Here is a 20,707-nt window from a genome sequence, read left to right as displayed (position 1 = left end):
GTCATCTCAATCCCCAGACCTGAATCCTATACAGCATCTTCGGGATTACCTTAGGAGACAGATTGCTGCTTTAAGTCCTCCTCCAAGGTTATTAGATAAGCTTGAAAAAGATTTACTCCGTGTCTGGTCGTTGCTTCCCATTTCACTGACCGACAACTTAATTGAGAGCATGAAAAGTCGCTGTCGCCAATGTACTGCAGCTAGGATTGGACACATTCTTTATTAGAAGCCATTTTTGTAATCTTACCACCCCATTTTCCCTAAAAATTTGTGATATACTGTTTCTCCAAGACTGGACTTCTCTGCCAAGAGTTCAGGTTTTGTTGTAATTCATGTTTGTGTTGAACTTTAAACATTCTATATCGCATTCATTAAAGAACTATTTAGTGAACATGTCCTGCAAATGTCTTGTTTCTATATTGCTTTATTCTCAAATTAGACACAAAAACATGCTGTTCATTATTTGGAGGATAGTGTATTTCTGTCAAGAACATTTCAACCAGACATTTCACTACACTCATTAGACGACTGTCTATCCCACAATTGTGGTGCACACAAGGTACAATAAATAGCCTTGCATTTAAATGTAAATTGAAATAAATAGATACATAAGTTATGATTTTTATGCAGTTGTAACAATAGTTTATGGAAACTGATTAATTTTAGATTCAATATACTTTCTTCATTGTACTTAAGTTATAATTTTATAGACAAAAATAAAACAATCTGCTATGCAAAATTCAATTTAAAATTTAGCATGCGGTGGACAATAAAAGGTCAGGCTTACGAGCACATATCAGAAACATCACCGGTTAAAATGGAGTTCCCCTGCGATTCAACATGCGATGAAATCTGAAATAAAAATTAATAATTTAATATCAGCACGCGGCCCAATATTTTTATTCAAAGTCACAGTAAAAACTATTAGATATATAAAAGCTTATCTTATAATCTAATATTTGTTTTAAAAGGGCTATTTGACGCAGTAATCTGTGGCTTGCATACAATTCACATTTAAAATTACTACCTAAGCAGCATGTAAAGCAAATTTCGGAACTTTTAAGATAAATATTGATTCAAATTGCAATATCTCCCATAATTTATGACAGCGCAAAATATTAAACTTCAGCACTGTGATGTCAATCATTGAACTGAACAATGCAATAAATATGGAAAGCATCTCAAGAAGCTAGACTAGTTAATGCAAATATGCTTACAATATCTGCTGTTGAGTTTTACCAAAAACACAAAATATTACCAGTTTAGTTGAATGCAAAAATTTAGTATAGACAATTTTCTGCTACAGAATAAACAATTTTAAAATGCTGCTTATTTTATTTAAAATTATTACAGAAATTTTGAATAATTAAAAAATAGAAAGCACATTCACTTGTTAGGACTTCATTTTATTCCTACCAATTATTTTTAGTTTTAATTTCCTTTCCTCTTTTCAGTTTCCTTCCGGAATGTAAATTTGTAATGACGAAGGTGCTAATCTAAGCGTGTTTCATAAGCTGCGTTTCAAGAGTAGCGGAGTTAGTTCCGATGTTTATGCTGCTAGTTTGAAATTAGCTCTCTAGTCGGTGTTAAACACCTTTCAGTTCATACTGATATTTCTAGGATCGGCGTTATGTCAAATTAAGGAGCCAGTCGTTAGCCCTCTTAATTTAATGTGCATTTTACATTTTTATTTTCTGTCAATTGAGTTAGCCACAAGTGGCGGTGAATTGTGAGCACCAAGTGCGTGCATCTATTTTATTTTAGTTCAAATAAAAAAGGTTATTTAAAACCTTCTTCTGCAGTATTTATTCTTCAAAGACATAACAAGCATTCGCTACTTTGTCTTGTACCACGTTGTCCACGTTGTAAGCTACCAAAAAGAACACGAAGATTCTATACACTTATTAGAAGTCTATTTCCCCCCCTGTATAACATGAAGTAAAAGATAAACTTTTTTTGCATTTAAAAGTATTACGTATACACTAGTTGTTAACAGTTATTACTATTTAAATCATACCTACCATGACCTGATTTGATAGAGAAGTACTCTGAGAAGTTTGAGGTAAGTTGACGTGAGTATTTTTCATATCTTTAAGGATTTGTTTTGGAGCACATCTTTGAGTGCGCTGAAAGTTCTGTGCATCCAACATTTTAAGTTTAGCGTGTCTTTTAAGTAAAATATTTGGCTGCCCACGAATGCTTGAAAGACATGCTTTATTTTGAGCAGCTACTGCAGTAAAAGTTTGACTAGTACTTTTAAGAGTATTGACTTTATCAAGCTTTTGCCTCTTGGACAATGATTTTTTATGTACTTTTATATTTTGCCCTGAGGTATCAGCAGGCCTCAATGCTTTACCAAACTGAAGCGACTCAGTTGCCAACTTTCTTATACTACTCATTTGACATTTTTGTTTAAAATCCTGAGATTTCCTTTTAGGACTGCTACATTTATTTCGGTGACATGAGTGACAGTTGCTCGATACTGAGCATTCCCGTGATATCTTTGATTTATATTTCAAGGCTGCATTCTTCAGCTTAGAACTCTGTTCTGTTTCCATACATAGATGGGTAGAATTATCATCAGTTTTACAGGAAGGATCGAAAGCCTTATGTTCTTCAGAGATACCTATATTCTGTAAAATATTTGTACTATTGCTCAATTGTACACTTTGATCATAGTCTACATTAGAATGTTTGCAAGGGGTAAATTTACTAACACTAGATCTTAAATTCTTAAGGGAGATATTCCTTGTCTTAACACACTTTAATGATTCTCTGCGCTTTAGGGAAAGTTTCAACAAATTATGAGAAAGCTTCAAAGAAGTTTTATTATTTCGCACAGACAAAACGTGATTGGAAATTTTATTAGGCACTTCACATTTGCTACTAGAAGTATGTATTTCGTGATTTAAGTCTAATATCTCATTTTTTACATTAGCTTCATTATCTGCTAGAGCATTTGGATTTAAGCAAAAACTATATGAGTATTCCATTTGATCTTCGGTTCTGCATGAATTTAACTGTTTTGATATTATTTTCTCTGTTGCATCAGTTGCATTGAGTTGTAAGTTATCAAAGTCATTGGAATTAATTCTTTCATGTGATAGAGATGTAACAGCTGATTCAGTATGAAGTTCTATACGTTCAGAGACATCACTGATCCTCTGAAATTTTACCTTCCTTGAGATACTGCTTGCTTTGCGTTTGCGACGTTTCTTTTGTGCACAATGACTAAGTACATGAACAGTTTCTGGAAAATTTGTACTTTTTTGTACATGTTTGATGTTAAGGGGAGATACATTAACGTTTCCACAAATTTTCGATGAAAGACAAGGTGTATTTGGCTTACAGACGTCATGAATGAGATCTTTATCGACTTCACTGTTTTGAGAATTTTCCTGGAAAGGTGAAAGAATCTCATTTTGAACACTTCTTTTTTCTTCTGATAAACTGATTTCCTCTGAAGAGGAGCTAATTTTTGTTGCATTTAGAACACACTGCTGAGGATTAATTTCCAAGGATTGCACAGTTTCAGAATTTCCTAAATTACCCGCCAAATGACACTTAAGGGAACTACTTAAAGACGATTGCAATGTACTCGAATAACACAGTCTATTGCAACATACTGATGACTCATTCGCTCTTTTTAATTTTTCCCTACATAAATGCTTGGAAGGTGGGAATTTATCAAAGGATAAATTTTCTTGACTAGGATTTCTTGAATAAATACTTTGAAAACGTTTATTTGTAGCTTTAGATTTGGATGCAACATTTAACAACTCATTTGCCCTCTTACCCTGAGAAATTTTCGGCACAGTATTGTAAACATTTGGTGTCTTACTTTGGCTGTTCGAATGCTTCAGAATTCGTTTAGCCGTCGTATTAGAAGCATCTGTTGGGAATGCTTTCAGATGAGTAGGTTGAGAAATTAAGATATTGATATCATTATTGGATGTCTCAATCATGCAGTCATTTACATTTAAGGCTGTTTGAGGTTGCGAATCATAAGATTTCAAAATCTGTTTAAGAGATTCATCAGAAGAAATGGTTTGGCGTAACTCTGAATCTTCCGCTAATGCTCTAAGAGGATATCCATTCAGCGGAGGATGCTTAGAACAAGGAATTATGGGTATATACTGAGCTCTTGCTCGGTACTGCACTCTGATAGTTCCATATAACCCTTCACTAATTCTACACACTGGAAAGGAATGTAGGTCTGGTTCGCATTCGAACACTGTTGTAACATCTGCAGAAAGTTTTATCCTGTAGAGGAAAAGATATTTATATATTAATAACAGCAAAACATTAGGCAACAGAAAATGAAAATTGATAAAAATATTATTTTATTGTTATACACAATAAAATAATTCTAATAAATAAAGATAACAAAATATAAGTAGTTATAAAATTATAAAAAGATTAAGCTTTCTTTGGAGAAATTTTCATTACAGTATATGGTACGTCTATATGATTCTGAAGCGAATATTTTAAGCACTAGATTGTAACTAAATTTAAATTCCTTGCATGTTAGAGAAAATTTTAAATGTTAAAATATTTATCTATTATTTTTTTTTAAATATCACATACACAGTAATCAGATGGTAATGTCCATGGGTATAAATTCTGTATATATATATATTAATTGATTAGCTTGAAAATAAAATTTCGACATTCTATCGATATGGATGAAATTATGCAAGCGAATAAATATAAGAAAAAATATGCAAATCGTTTTTAAAAAAAATCTAGGCCATTTTGCGAATTTTTACCAGGAAAAGTGCACAAAAGACTGGTAATGCAAACGGTACTTCACTCTAATAAAGAGAAAAGGTCGAATATAAGAAGGTTTGTGAGAGAGAGGATTATAGTTTTGTGAATTTGATATCAAAACAATATTACAATCCGTACAGACTGTAATGTTGCACGGAATGAAATACTGCCTTGACATAAGATTTAAGCACAGATGAACAAATGAGTAAGGTTGAGAGTGGCTGTATCTTGGGTTGAAAGAGGTTCAACGGAACAATGTTGAAATTTTGTATTTCAGGCCATTAGGCTCAGACTCAAATTGCATGCCGGCCGAATGCACAAACTGAAAGCAGCTGAAGAGCAGAATTTTTATTTATTTACTTTTATCAAAATAAGAAGTTCTTTAACAAAAAATATTTAAACTAAATTTAAATTAAACTAATTTTTTAAATAGTTATCTAAACATACATGATTAAGAATAATAATTATGCAAAGAAACAATTCCAGTTTATATATTTATTTTCTGTCTGAAATCTAACGACTAGAATCTGCAAAATTTCACTGTTGGTTATATTTTTTAATTCAAGCTTATTGTTAGCTATATATTAAATTTTCTGTCTGATACTTATTTCAGATTATATGTTGAACTAGTAAGTCAAAAGTAAGTTATTACCCCTAAATAACTTATTTAAACTAAAAATATATAAATTACGAAAATTTTCCAAGTGAGACAAAACTTGAGAATAAATAATGAAAACCTACTATAGTTTTTTTTTTGTTTATAAAACCTTTCTTTGACGCATACGAAAAAAATACATAATTGTGAGTAAATAATTATGAACTTTAATTTCTTCCAAAAACTTTCAGCTACAACACCTCATGGCATTTCAGTTTTGATGAAATTAATAATCTCGAAGAAAAATTACAAAAAAAAAAAAACTATCTTTATCATGAACTGCAGATGCTCATTTGTCAGTCTGTTGTTTTTAGACATAATAACTTCCAACTTCTCAAAAAACTGATCGAATACAGCATTTCCAAACAAAGCGATTATTCTTATTGCAAAAATTCGTAACTAAGAGTATTTATCTCTGACTAAGAGTGAGGAAAAAGGTTAATATGTACCTTCAAATCTTTGAATAAGATTTATATCACATTGTAAATTAATTACCTTTATAAAAGATTATCTAGGGCGTTATTGACGTTCATTTTTAATGGCAATAAAAATGTAAATTGGACTCAAAATCATTAACAGTTTTAATTTTCTTCAAATTATTGCCATAATAATTAAAGTCATTATAATGCTAATTAACTTAAGCGTAATTGTCAGTTTGAGACTACTGTTTCAGACAGCAGCCTTATCGCATGTTGAGTGCCTGGGTAATGAGCGTTGCAAAAGGTCAGTTGGTCTACATAAGAGAGAGGACTCATGCTTGAAAAGCAGCAAAACGAAAAGCAAAAGTTTGGTTACAGTTTAGAAAATAACTAAATGTGGAGTCTTTTTATGACAACATAGGGAGGGGAAAGGTGCAAATTTTTAATCAGCGTACTAGCGGACGATACGATACGCGCACTTTGAAGAACTACAAGGATGAGAGAACCCGATAACAGAGCTACACGATGGAAGAAAAAGCTTGTGTTCTTGGGAAAAACCGCCCAGCAAAAAACGGATTGCTCCTTTTTTTTTTTTTTTTTTTACAAAAAATCAAAGAAAAATACCTTTACTTGTGTCACAAACCTTAAACCAGACTTCATAAAATGGAATCAGTGCAAATAGTATATGTCAGGGGTGGCCAAGCTCATTGATAGTCCGAGCCATATTTCAAAATTTGAAATTTTTTGCGAGCCGCAATTAAATACGTATTTAAAAGGTATGCCAAAAAAGTTATTTTTTTTTACATTTTTTTACAACAATTATATTTATTGAAAATATATAAATAAAAGTACAAAATATGTGTATTGAATTTAAATATTAAAAATTAAACACATTTATTTTACTTCTTTTGATAATTCTTTAAAATTTGGTGAATAATTGGTGACAGCACTTCTCAGTAATTCTTTGAGATGCTTGTTAGTTAACACTGATCGGTGTTTGGATTTCACGCATTTTAAAGTGGAATAAAATGATTCACAAAAGTACGTTGTTCCAAATATTGAAATAATTCGACAAGCAGCTTTTTTAATTCAGGATACTTCGATTCTGGCACAAAATTCAGTAATTGGTGTCGATTTATATTTTAACTGTAGACCTTGATCTTCTTGCATATCTATTAATTCCAATTCTCCAGACGCTTTTTGGGTCATAATCATATTGGAAACGGAAAACTCACCTTGAATTATGTTAATTTCAAATGGATTCAGAAAAAAATCAAGAAACGATGGACGGAAATGAAATTTGTTACAACGTTGCACTTAGTCTTTCATATGTGTTGTCTGTAATTTAAAAGACGTTTTGAAACACATACGAAACGATAATAATTTTTAAAAATATAACAACACAAAAATGAAAAGGGAACTGGGGTACATTTATCGAGAGCCACAAGTAAGCCTTCAAAGAGCCGCATGTAGCTCGCAAGCCGCAGGTTGGCCACCCCTGGTATATATATAGAAAAGGCTAACAGTATCTTTACACTTGAAAATGTTGCTTAGAAAAGGCTAATAGTATCTTTACACTTGCAAATGTTGCTTAGAAAAGGCAAACAGTATCTTTACACTTGCAAAGATTGCTTAAATTAATCTTCTAAAAATTCACAGAACATTTTAACAAAGTAAATCTTATTTCCTATATTTTAAGTGTATTCTAATTCATTGCGTAATAAAGTATCAGGTTTGTTAATCTAACGTAATTAATGCGCTTGCTTAATTTACTCGGTTAGTAAATGCAAAATAATTAATAGTTAACCACTTAATAAGTTGCTTAAATTAGAACTTTTGTTTCTCAGTTATTCACTTTTCGTCTTCTCTACATATGAAAATGGTTGTATAAGCTCAGAAAATTAAATATATATGCTTACACATTAAAAAAGTAAAACATTTCTCTTCATTTAAAGTAAATTTGTCTGCGCAACAGAAGATACTACTAATAAGTGCTGATCAACAGTGTAGTATTTCAAATTTCACTAAAAGGTATATTTTAGCTTAAGGTGCAAGTAAGTAGCCTAAACTAACCAAGTACGTAAAAATAAATAATTATCAATATTTTCCTAGCTACCTAATTATATCCACAACATGATCGAAAAAAACAATTTTCTGGTCAATATTCATTAGAAAAATAAAGTACATAATGATGTAAGAAATATTGCGTGATGGTAATGAATGAAATTCTTCTCAATATATTAAAGTAATATTCCAGTAAGGAACGAAGCGGGTGAATGCAAATTATTATACTAACTTACCAATAATAAATATTCGATGGAGATTTTCCTCTAGTGGAACTTAACCAGGCACTTATTTGGGAGAAATATAAAAAAGAACGAACGGCTCTGAGGAGTTGACTCACATCTATGGCAGACTGTGTTTGGCTGAAAAATGCAAGTAGTTTCATTAAAAAAATTAATTTTTTCTAAATGTTGATGTTGATTTTTAAATTAAGAACAAATTATATAAATGATCACGTTTATAGAAAGGGATTTATAAAGAAGGCTCTGAAATAAAAAAAAAAGCATTTTTATTGATATAATAATATTTAGGATGCTCCCATAACTTGTTGATCTGATAAATGAAACAATTAAATAGGCTTCAAATTGTCTCTGTATGCCTGTTCATCCCAGATTTAAAAGTTTTCCTACTTGAAAAGACATTTGATATGAATCAAAAATTGAGTTTATAATTTTAATTCCTTGTTTCGAAGTGCGTATTTAAATGCATACACAAATAACCCACCTACGTATAGCACAAATACTCTGAAAGTACGCTTTGATAAAATGCAGCTAATTACGTAAAATCAGCCTACGCAGTTTCGACACAACAGGACTTAATGCGAGCAACCTTCGTACGCCTCCAACGTTTTGTATCACTAGTTCACAGAAATTTGAGGGAAATCTATACTAGAATCCTCATGTTTTCTTAATATCTAAATTAATGTAAATGTTTTAATGAATTAAAACGCTTGAGTTATAAATAGATTTAAGTATGTAAAATTCATATGGAACACAACGTAATGAGGCCATAATAATAATAAAAAATCGGTTTTAAGTTCATAAATATTTGTGCTTCATGTCTTCCGTGTGACACATTGTGACTCTTTAACTACTTTCGGAATGCGGATAATTGACATAAAATTCTGTGACCGATACTGATCTTGTTGAGGTCTGGTTTAGTTTTATTTGATTATAGCAAAATACCCTAGAGCTATCTGCCTAAGGAAATGAATGCCTTTGTGGAGGACCTTCTAAAGTAAGGTAAAACTATCGTATACAAGTAAGGTAAAACTCGTATACAAGTTACACATGGATGCTGCTGAGGAAACCAACCTCAGAAGTTTAGATGCAATACGAAAACAATCTAACACAGAGCATTCATTCAATTATAACATCGATCAATGCAGCATATAACGAATTCACGAACAGATGTTTATAAAAATCACAAAAACACGTAAATGTGTGTATTGTAATGTAAATGGTTTTATATAAGCGATCAAATAAATTTTGAGTGTTAAACACAAAAAGCATATAACCCTTGTAATTCGAACAATCTACAGACATTATGACATGCCAAATTGGTGATAAGGATGAAAGCATGAACACTGAACGTGGTGCTCAGAAAATTACTCGATTCAGCTGTGAAAAGATGTCAGGAAAGAAAGCATTGCTACATTTTCCGATACCAGTGACTTGGAATAATCACATTAGAAATTATTACTTTGTAGCCCGCCAGCAATAAAAGAAATTAAATTAACGATGCAAAGGTATGTGGCAGTATCACAGCATAGATCTCGCAATCACTTCAGTACTTCACAGTGATATATGGTTTTGATATGCCAAGCCACCTGTAAACTGTATTTTGAATGAAGAACTAGAAATTCCAACAAGAAGTAATAAACATGGAAATGGACACATATTATATTCTACAATCAGAGGAATTTCTAATACTTCATGTGATCACGCAGTCAGAGGTCAATAATCTTATTCGTGACTTGGAATTAACCAAAAATGAAAATAAATACATTGGAAAACTTTCAGAAAATATCAGAAATAGGAGTTACGGTTTAATAGATTACAGCAATAATAATAATTTTTCCTACGTGCTCCACCTTCAGGCACTACATATGTTTACTCCTTTACCTCCGTATTTGACGGGAGGTGGCCTTGCATATATAGCTCCTCGGAGAGTTTTGAAAGTTCACTTGCCAAGCACCCCTGGGATCTCACTCAAAGAAAGGTGAATTTATTAATTTTGAACTCTCTTACTTCCGACGCTACACCTGCTTCACCTCTCCCGTCGGGCACGAAGCTCGCGAAGGTTGTGGTGTTTATAGAAACTGTTTTTTCCCATCGAGCTACCTACCCGGATGGCATACCCTCTACCCTTCGGGACAGCATAAGTTGCTGTTTTGGGTAGTAGGAGCCGGGTCTGTGAATTTTATGCCTCTAGTTACTCTAGTACTAAGAATGTCAAAGTATGGAGTTACACGTTAATTGCAACCAGTCACACACTCACCGGCGACAGCTTTAAAAGTTTCACCTCCCAACCAATACGACCGGGATCTCGGGGTCACCACTCCATATTCTCGGTCTTATGGAAGGGTGTGGCTGTAGTTTTTAAGCCTGACACTCTTACTGTTTGTCGATAATAACCCCCCCCCCTCGACAGTACTACGCGGGAAGCTCCACACTAAAGGGTTTACATGGAATACGGATCGAACGGCTAACCTTGACCGCTACCGATACCTTAGTTTGGAGACTTACAGCCAATCCCTCCATAGTCCAGTTTTTTCCCCCTAGAGAGCTAATGCCATAGTAAAACTCCTGCTACTGAATGCAACTACACGGGCTTGAGTCCCAGCTGAATACCCCCATATTAGGCAAGGTGTAGTAGTCCATCCAAAAATCACATGGGAAGACACAAATTCACTTGCCGTGCGTCCAGGTTCGACGGACTTCTTAAAATTCCCCCTTACCTCACTTTTGAACCGGGTCCGACGGTCACCAGTCTATATTCTCGGTGTTACTTGTGAGGCGTCACCTAGTCGCCTGGAAGTCTCACTTGTCCTCAAACTGCTCCCACCAGGTACTGGTGCCATCGTTTCTAGGACTTACGCCATTCCCCTGGATCTGACCATAATGAAACGATCGTCTCAGGGTTCTGAAACCGCCAGGCTCGTGTCTTTCCACCCCCGTGGCCAAGACTGCCTAGGTACAGATCCTAGCCAGTAGCTTCACATGTTTTTCTGCGTCAACCAACAACTTAGCGCAATCTGCCTAAGAAATAATGTCGTTGTAGAGGAGTTTTTTTGAAGGAAACTGGCTTGTATTCTTACACATGGGAAGAACCAAGAAAACTTACAAAGCCAGCCCGTTCGCTGGGATAAGATACGGGTCGAACTTGCAGTGTTCAGCGGTTTTATTCGCTAGGTTCTAGGCAGGCTGAGTAGAAATTATTGCATAATAATATGCAAGGTGTTCAAGAACTATGAGACAAATTTTAAGAAATCACAGCGAAACAATCATTTGTGTCAGTGACTACACGTTTGAAAATGACATGAAAAGGTGCTAGATAGCACTTGCTTCCCAGCAAGTGGCAGTTTCACAAGCGTAAATATGTCGCAGCTTCAACTTCCAAGATAATTTATCAGTACGCGATTAGAGAGAAAGCCGATATACGGTTATACGATTAGAGAGAAAGCCGATATACGGCTATACGATTAGAGAGAAAGCCGATATACGGCTATACGATTAGAGAGAAAGCCGATATACGGCTATACGATTAGAGAGAAAGCCGATATACGGCTATACGATTAGAGAGAAAGCCGATATACGGCTATACGATTAGAGAAAAAGCCGATGTACGCATATTGACTCAAATGGAGAAAGCCCCGCGTTTTTCACCAGAGTGTCATGTGAAAATTGCTGCAGGAAATCCAGCAGCCAACCCGCAATTCATGCTTCTAGCACGATGAAGTAACAGCTCTTTTTCGAAAGATGTAAGAAACGATCTGGATGTCGCCTTTCTAAGTTGTTGGATTAGGTGTTGGTGGTCCCACAATTAAGCTTTTCTTTGATATACTTCGTTGATTGAGCTTTTAGGCAGAGTTCTATTCAAGGCTAATGGCTATGATACAAATTTTGGAATTTTCCTTATTCAGGGAAAGAGGAAATAGTGAATCATGTGGGCTTGGGGTATATTGTTGATTTTAGGGAACGGATCTTTTATCCTTATCGATTTGTTTTGAGTTTAGATGCTCTTTAAGTTATGTCTTTCGAATAAAGTTTCTGCATTATTTAGGTCTTTTGCAAGACATAGAATATTTTTCATAAAAGTTATTGCACCTTCATTTATCAATCATCTCAGAAGTTAAGTAATAACTATAGGTTAATTCTTCAGCTTTTTGTTATTCACTTTTAGTGTCTTTATACTGTTGAGAATTAAATAATTATTCACAGTTATAAATAGGCAATTAGAGAGAAAGGCCAAAACTATGATATTAATGTTAGGTATATTATCGTGTAAAATTATTAACGTATAGTGAAACTGGAAAAGAACAATCAACGAATTTAGTAACTGCGCGCAACAGGAAGAGTAGTCGTAATTAAATCTTAATACGATTTTTTTAATTAGATTTATTATTCATCTTTTTGGGCACATGTGACAATATTAATTAGTTTTTTTTCGTGATTTATCATTCTTTTTTTACATATTTTTGGGAGATAATCCATTTCTCTTATGGAATCGGATATAGTGAGACAAACTTCCGCTCCCTTGGATTTCATTATAGTGGGATTCAACTGTATATAAGCGATGATGAATTTGAGTTCGGTCCAGCTGACTTTAAATGTGAAAGAACACAGCGATGCCAGAATCAAAATTATAGTTGGCCGAGATGTACTACAACAGAGAAAAAGGTTAATATTACATCATTTTTCTCACCTGTATGTACAATCCATAGACCATCTCTCTAATAGTATATATTCTTTGTTTTGAATATTTTCACACAATTTCATTTCTTCGCAGCAATCAGGAAGCATCAGGACTTCAATTTCAAACACATTCTTCTTCAAAGCCCGTAATAAACGGTGGACTAGTCGTTGATGCTTTTGGCACTGAAAGAGTGTAAAAGTATAAAAATATTTATCCCGTAAAGTATAAAAAGGAACTTGATAGGTTAATTTGCAAAATGAGCAAGGAATTTTGAAAAACAAATGCATATAACGCACACTCTCACTACTGACTTCTGCATGAAAGTACTTTTAAAGTTTGAAAGTACTTTCATGCAGAATTCATCAAATTTCGCACAAATGTTTTGCACTGTCTGATTACTTCCGTATAACACCGAGTAATGAGAGATACTACAGCCGATGTTAATTTAGAATGACCGCTCATTGCAACGACCGGTGCAGAAAGTCTCCAGCTGATAAGAATATATCAAGTTCACTTTCGTTATAGCAACCACGCGTAATAACGTCCATTTTCTTTAGTAACAAAGGATTGTTATAATGAGCTTCGACAGTATCTTGATAAATCTTCCAAGACGTCTTTAAACTTGCTAATGAAAGAAAAAATTGTGTTTTCGGAAAAGAACATATGTATTATTTGTTCTTATTTGGTTATTTCATCGATAATTAATTTTGAGATCTTTCATATAATGCAAACTGGTCTCAAGCTTTTCTGAACTTTTTTACTAGCTTGGAATATATTGATTACAAATCTCTCACTGTAAGCTAATAGTAAACATTAAATTAACTAAATAAAATTAATTATTACTAGCAAACATTAACTTATTAATAATAAACATTAAATTAAGTGTTCTAAGTTAACAAATGTACCACTTTTGATCTCAATTCTGAAATCAGGAAAAAGCGAGAAATTGAAAAACTTTTCTTAAAAACTGATTTTTGATTACAAAACACCTACTAATAAAATCAGTAAAACGAAAATGGAAAACCTGCTTTTAAAAATTAGCAAAATTTAAAAACTAAGAAATCCATGATGCTTAACTTGCGAAAACATAGAATAGAGGTCTATGGAAATGCAGGGTATCCGGGAAAGAAGCGATGAAAAAGAACGATACATATACCCGAAATCAATGTGTCTATTGCATTGTGATTTGTATACCTGGAAAGAAGAACTAAGAAAGTTTTGATCGCTGGGAAGATTGCACGCAGCAAACTTAACCCCTTTCTGCAGCGATTTGGACCTTTTTTTAGATTTCTTTCTATGTGCAATTGTGAAGAAAAGACTGTATCAAACGCCTTTGGTCTATGTTCTATAGATCTGCGGGTCGAATTACAGAGGCGATAGGACCATAAGTCTGCTCACATCAGTGACGCTTCAAACGTTACGAATGAGACAGAGTAGCGTTTCTCAAACTGTGGTCCGTGGACGAGTAATTTTCAAAGCCTGGCCTTGTCCGAAGCCTCCAACATTTGAACAAATGTCCTGCTATTTGTAAACAAAATTAACATAATTTTCCAGGATTTCTTGCTGATAACATGTAGCTAAGTACAATAGCACACCTTTCGTAAAAGTCAACGAACTCAAATTTCATTATATTCTCAAAAGTAGAACTCAATCTCTGCCTCAAATTTCATTATATTCTCAAAAGTCAATGAACTAAATCTCTGCCTAAAATTTCATTATATTCTCAAAAGTCAATGAACTAAATCTCTGCCTAAAGGGAATTTCCTTGACTGTTTTCACTGCCCATGAGAAAATGAAGAGGTTGTTGTCTCCTCCATATTTCAACCTTAGGTGTGTTGATGTGTATTTAATTATGGCAAAGAACACGAGGGCTATCTGCCTAAGGGGAGGGATGCCTTCGTGGAGGACTTTCTAAGGGAAACTGGCTCATATACACGTTACACATGATTTCAATCTTAGGATCTTTTTAGTAAATTGTATTGTTACAAGAAAAAAAATTATGAATGGCATCATATTCGAATCTCGAAACTCTGAGGTCACGATCTATAACTTATTTCGAAGTGGTTAACATAACGAATATTCACAAGTTTTCTTTAATCTTTTCTATTGCGATTCTCAAAATAACAAACTGTCATTGAATGAAACAGAGCAGTTAACTGAACTCTCTAACGACACCGGACTTAAAATGAAATTCTAAGCAGAAGGTATGGTTAATTTTAGGACCTCATTACCAGAGAAAACGAAACACTATGGTGCTTAAAAATTATCATTCAGTTTGTTTCTAATTATGTATGTAAGAAAGGATTTTCATCAGTAGCTGAAATAAAAACTAATTATCAAAATCGACTTGATATACGTGCAATCGCAGCTTACCAGCATATATCTAAACATGGAATAGCTGTGCAAGAATTGGCATGCTCATACATGCCATTAATGTGACTCCCAACATTTCTTTAATTTCTAGTTACTAAGCTAAAGATTATTCAAACTTGAATTATTAAAACAAATATAACTTTTTCTATTACCTCAACTGACTGATACAATATAAAATTTAATGAATAGAAATATATAATTATACTGGTAGTCACATATCGTAAAAAATTACTTTCGAAGGTGGAAAAGAGTAAGGTGGGCCGCAGAGCATTCTTATTTATAAAAGTGGTCCCCATTAGAGAAAAGTTTGAGATAGAGTATTGCCAAGAATATAACCTGAACCACAAATGAAGCTAACAGAAAAATTTACTGAGACCTTTGAAATAATTCCTTCCACTATGTAAATTACAATGTAGGAAGCAGATTGATTTCGGATATAGTATGTGTCATTCTTTTCCACCAATTCTTTCCTGTACACCCGTCATAGCTCAACTGAAAGGTGAAGTTAACAGGGTACATGCCACATACCCGACATATACGGATTCTCCTCACTAGTCATGTTTAACTAAATCCGTATTAATTGAAAAACAACTGTAAAACTAACTACTGCAGGTAAAACTTTTACAGTAAGTTTTAAAATTTAGAAAAGGTAAAGTTTTTTACAGCCTGAACTGCTAAAGAAGTGCCTTACATAAGTACACTATACGTAAAGCTTGGATTTGCTAAGTATCGCATAACCAAGATAAAAGAAATTTGAAATGAGTAGTATTTTGACGAAAATGAATTTAATCTTTTTGCCTCGTATGTCAGCCATAAATTCTAAAGAAAGCAAAATATTGAACTTCAAGCAAGGAATCATTGTTAAAAATGGCAGGGACAGTCAAACAGTTAAGAGCTATATTATGGAGTAAGCAATTTGGTATTCATAAATTGTAAAATAAATTAATTTTTTATACATAGATAATTTAAAACGAGATGAGAGTAAAGTACTGAAAGTACAAAAGATTTTTAGCTATGGCACTGCGATGATCAGATGCATAACGCACATATATGTAAACGTTGGGCATTATATAAATGTCTCATTACCATTAAAACCTCTTAACAAAGTCGCACAAAAATATATGAAATTATATATACAGCAACAATAACGTCAGAGCAAAAATTTCTAATGAAGAAAAAGAACCGAAAGACATTTGCCCAAGAATGAGGAAATAATGATTTATTTTTTTTAAACTTCACTGCACATAGTTGCGTCAGTTCTTAATAGATTGATAAACTTAATAAAAAACAAATGTAGATTCTCAAAAAATTTGTTTCATTTCAAAGCAACAAATTTTTAGCCCATTTTGCACGGCAACTGAATAATTTTCTTAATACTGAAATTAGCAATGAAATTAATTTGTCTTCCATTATAATTTAATTTATGCATTCAAATAAAGCTTTTCTTAAGATTTTGTATTAATGAGTCTAAAAACCGGTTTATTTACGTTCGCGTTAATCAAAAGAGCTTTTCCTCTAATTGCAAAATCTTTTTCTTTAACGTGGTACCTAAATATTCTTTTGCGAAGTTTACATTAACTCAAAATCTCAACTGGCGTCAATATTCTCTGAAATATTACGCAGAATTTTGTTTCAAACTAAACTTCAAAAGTTCTGATATGCGTTGTTAAAATTAAATGCAGACTCACTATATTTCTAAATAGGTTCTATCCATGATACTGTATAACAGTACCCAGATTTGTGTCATTTTTAGGTCAAACGGAATATGCGACCATGAAACGTTTCTTGAACATCTAACCACATTATCATGTTTGAATAAAAAGGAATGGGTACCATAAGCTCTCTTAAAACTTTATCGATCTAAATAATCTCAGGGAAGAGAACTATAAACTAAGTAACCAATTCGCTTAAACAAAAAACAATGTTGTCATTATTTTACACGTAATTAAATAATTCTACTCTCGCTGGCGAAAACAGTTACGCAAGTTATAATTGGAAAACGAATATTAATTTTATTTAAGTTTTATTGAAAGTTTTTTTATTAAATATTTTTTTAAATAAAAAGTTCTTAAGATGTACAGAGTTCTATATATAAATGTATTATTACCTCCGGTTTCGAAAGATCACAGCAGTGAGTATTTGAACCTAAAAGAGGAGGACAATGAATTCCTGCTCCGTACCCTCGATCTGTTACGCCAGGACAACGAGATTCTACTATAAGATTGCATAAATCAATATACAACTTCCGGAGTATTGATTTGCCGTCGCCGGAACCAGGTTTCCCTTCTGGTTCATGGGAATCAGGCACAGAACCTAAAAAATAAAAATCAAATAAATAAAGCGCATTAAACTGCAAATAAATAACTAATATACTATGAAAACCTCAGTCTTTAAAAAAAAAAAAAAAAAAAAAAAAAAAGACTCAAAAGTGCTTCAAAGAATTTCTTATATAATTCCACATTTAAACACAATATGAGATGAAGCTACGATAAAGTTTCAATTAAAAAAGTGCGAACAATTCATTATTAGTTTCAGTATGGAATCAGCGTCATAAAAATAAATAGGCAAATGGCACTCATAAAACACGTCATTCATAAAATCTAGAATAGTGTTTGATCAGTTGTTAGATTGTTGCATATTCTGAAATGTAACAAAAAGAAATTTTTTAGATAATACAAAAAACGGTAAAAAGACAATATGAATCACTGCAATACACTGCTTAGATACGTAAAATCGAATATTGTAATCAAGAAAGTACTATGGCGATTATATAAAACCTCGTAGTCTAACATACCGTCTAGTTTGAAAGTGGAAAGGGTAGAATTTGTTCGTTCAGATATGGCAAAGGATACAGCTGTCCAGGCGATTGGGATGCTTTCGTAGAAAACTGAATTGTAAATTGAAACACGGGGAAAATCTTGAAAACTCTCATGCAATCTCCCGGTTCGCCGGGATTTGAACCTCGATCAAAGAACTATTATTTAATCGAACGGCGTGCACTTGCCTTTTCAGCATTGGCCACTCCTAAGGACGGAAGTAGTGGCCATTTTATTGTGGAGGCACCTTAAGAAGCGGCTACCGTTACTTCCTATGAAAGGACAGACAATTTACATCCATGCCTCCTCCGGGATATGAACCCGGGCCCTTCAATATCGCAGTAGGCTCCCCTAACCACTATACCGTCTGGGCAGCTCGAAGAAGCATCATAGTTCTCAGTAGTTTTACCCACTAGCCCACTGTTGGAATAGAAATGTAGATAAAAGGAAACTCATCTCTGGGAAGAAACAAAACTGTAATTATTTTGCGGATATAAAGGGAAATTACGCAGAAGAATGATGAGTAGGTGACTGTGTAGAATATAAAATAAGGTTGGTGGTTTGACGTGATTACGGCAAAGCCTCGAGGGCTATCTGTTAAAGTGGAGGGATGCCTTCGTGGAGGGAAACCAGCTCGTATACATGCACCGGACCGAACTACCAGTGTTCAGCGAATTTACCGCTCGGCCGCTGGTGGGCGAATATAAAATAAGAATGACTTGTTAAGTAAAAGGTTCATCAGACAAAGTTAGACTGCAAGAGTCGAGTCAAGGTTCTAACAACATCACAGATGATTACAAGATCACGGATATAACATTATTACAAACGCACATAAATATTTGTATTACTGTAAATTAGTATGAGCATTTTTTTTTTTTTTTTTTTTTTTTTTTGTTTATAATGGATTTGCATATATTTTTTCATATCGTTATAACAATTTTAATACCTGTTATGCACTGGAAGTGTATATTATTTTATGTTATTTTATGAATAATATAATATAATAACCGGTTTTAGATTTTTAATAGATCCATTAGAATTAAAAATATGCTTTCTGAAAATTTAATGGACTTCCTATAAATTAGCTATATCAGGCAATTTTTTGAAGTTTTTAAAATTTTTGATTTGGAAACTAAGTTGATCGAAGCGAAAAATTATGGAACTCAACCTCTTTCGCGAAGATGATTGATTATACATAAATGATTCGATGTAATTAGAGATAGTTTTTTTGGGGGGTGCAGTAGAATATGGCAGTTCAATGAAAATATCTGCGATTCCAATGCTGCCTTTTTTACACTTAACATTATCTATTTCTGCAATGTGTTTCTGAATTTTCTTTTCCCTTCGGAGCTGCGGTATTAAGGAATGTTTCCTTGTTTGATGAAGAGTTATCTGCACTGATAATGAAGCTATCTGTACTTCTTCCCTAACGGCACTGACTGTCATTGTTTGGAGGTTAAGGTTTGTTGATGATCGGAATTCATTGAGGAGGCAAGACCTTTATTACGCAACGATATTTGTGCGAAACGTTTATAAACAGCATAGAATCGTATGAAGATCATTTTGCGCGGCTTAATGATGGGTGAATAAAGAGGAACAATGCATTATAAATATCAGCATAGAGTAAGTTATAAAACGGAAGCTTTATTTTAAATAGCAATTTGGCTGAAAAGTCAAGCTTCCTAAAATACGTTAGAGTTAGTTCTATTATTTTGCGATGCTTTTACTCTTAGTTTGGCAAAATGTTGAAGTTTCTGAGCAGAAGAAAAGAAGTGAAAACTGGAACAGGTTTCTACAGGGTAAAGATCGCAAAGAATACCATAACTGAATCACCGGTTTCAAGATGGGAGACGACAAATCTCAAGTTCATCTTCCTAGGAAAAGACCTTGATTTTCTCGCTTCGAATGAACTTTTTTACGTCTAAAGGAAGAGATTGTTAAAATATTATAAAGGAACTTTTTTCCCCATTTTTTAAAACATATATAGCCAAATTAGAATGTACTTTAGAAATAACCTTCATTTATTACTATTCACAACACAAACACTCTAATAGTCAAGCCCCAATCTAAAAAGAAGATCTATCTAATCTATCTAATTAGATATCTAATCCCCTACCAATCTAGTTAGAAGTGCGAAATTCCTACAGAAGGATATCAGGAAAGAAAAACAAAAATAAATAATAAAATAATCAATAATTAAATAATTAAAACTAAAATTCAATTAAATATGAAAAGATAAACAACTATTATACAATTAATTGAATGATAAATAGTTAAATAGTAAAATGAAAATATTTTAGACCGCGTCTTATTTAGAGTTCTAGCTGAAATTACATTATTACCCAAAACCTGCAAAACAGCTGAGCTGAATTTAAGCCCTGAATATACAAAAAATAATGTACAATTTCAAAAAATGTTTTCAACACATCAACGAAAAAAGCTGAATCAGTTTAAACGTTACTAATGAGAATAAAGATGATAGAAACAATATCAGAGTATGGAAGGAAATTTTAATGGTAATGTGAAAGCATGCAAACACAGAAAAGAGTCCAACACTTTCCGACTATGATCCCCAGCTGAAATTCTAACTCTCAAGCTGAATGTGACAGGGAAAAAATTTCGCCCGAATCTGAGGCTTGATCTGTGAGAACAAACGTCTGCATAAGTGACAATTTTCGGCACTTGTATTTGGC

General features: G+C 33.3%; 1 protein-coding gene across 3 annotated transcripts in view; it reads right to left on the bottom strand.

Annotated features, from left to right (window-relative positions):
- The window catches only part of LOC118185815 (atos homolog protein A-like), a 110,908-nt gene that overhangs the window by 27,056 nt on the left and 63,145 nt on the right, over window positions 1-20,707 (bottom strand). For all 3 annotated transcript variants that reach the window (XM_085808379.1, XM_085808380.1, XM_085808381.1), the window contains exons 2-6: window positions 17,306-17,511; window positions 12,835-13,007; window positions 8,145-8,270; window positions 2,022-4,263; window positions 788-852 (exon numbers count right to left, since the gene is read on the bottom strand). In XM_085808379.1, coding sequence (XP_085664505.1) covers window positions 788-852; window positions 2,022-4,263; window positions 8,145-8,270; window positions 12,835-13,007; window positions 17,306-17,511 — 2,812 coding nt within the window. The remainder of the gene's footprint in view (window positions 1-787; window positions 853-2,021; window positions 4,264-8,144; window positions 8,271-12,834; window positions 13,008-17,305; window positions 17,512-20,707) is intronic.

The sequence above is a fragment of the Stegodyphus dumicola genome, chromosome X1 (genome assembly GCF_044657685.1).
Source record: "Stegodyphus dumicola isolate Sdum_Otavi_A_Nest chromosome X1, ASM4465768v1".
NCBI classification, from domain to species: Eukaryota; Metazoa; Arthropoda; class Arachnida; order Araneae; family Eresidae; genus Stegodyphus; species Stegodyphus dumicola.
This window is presented reverse-complemented; position numbering and strand designations above follow the sequence as displayed.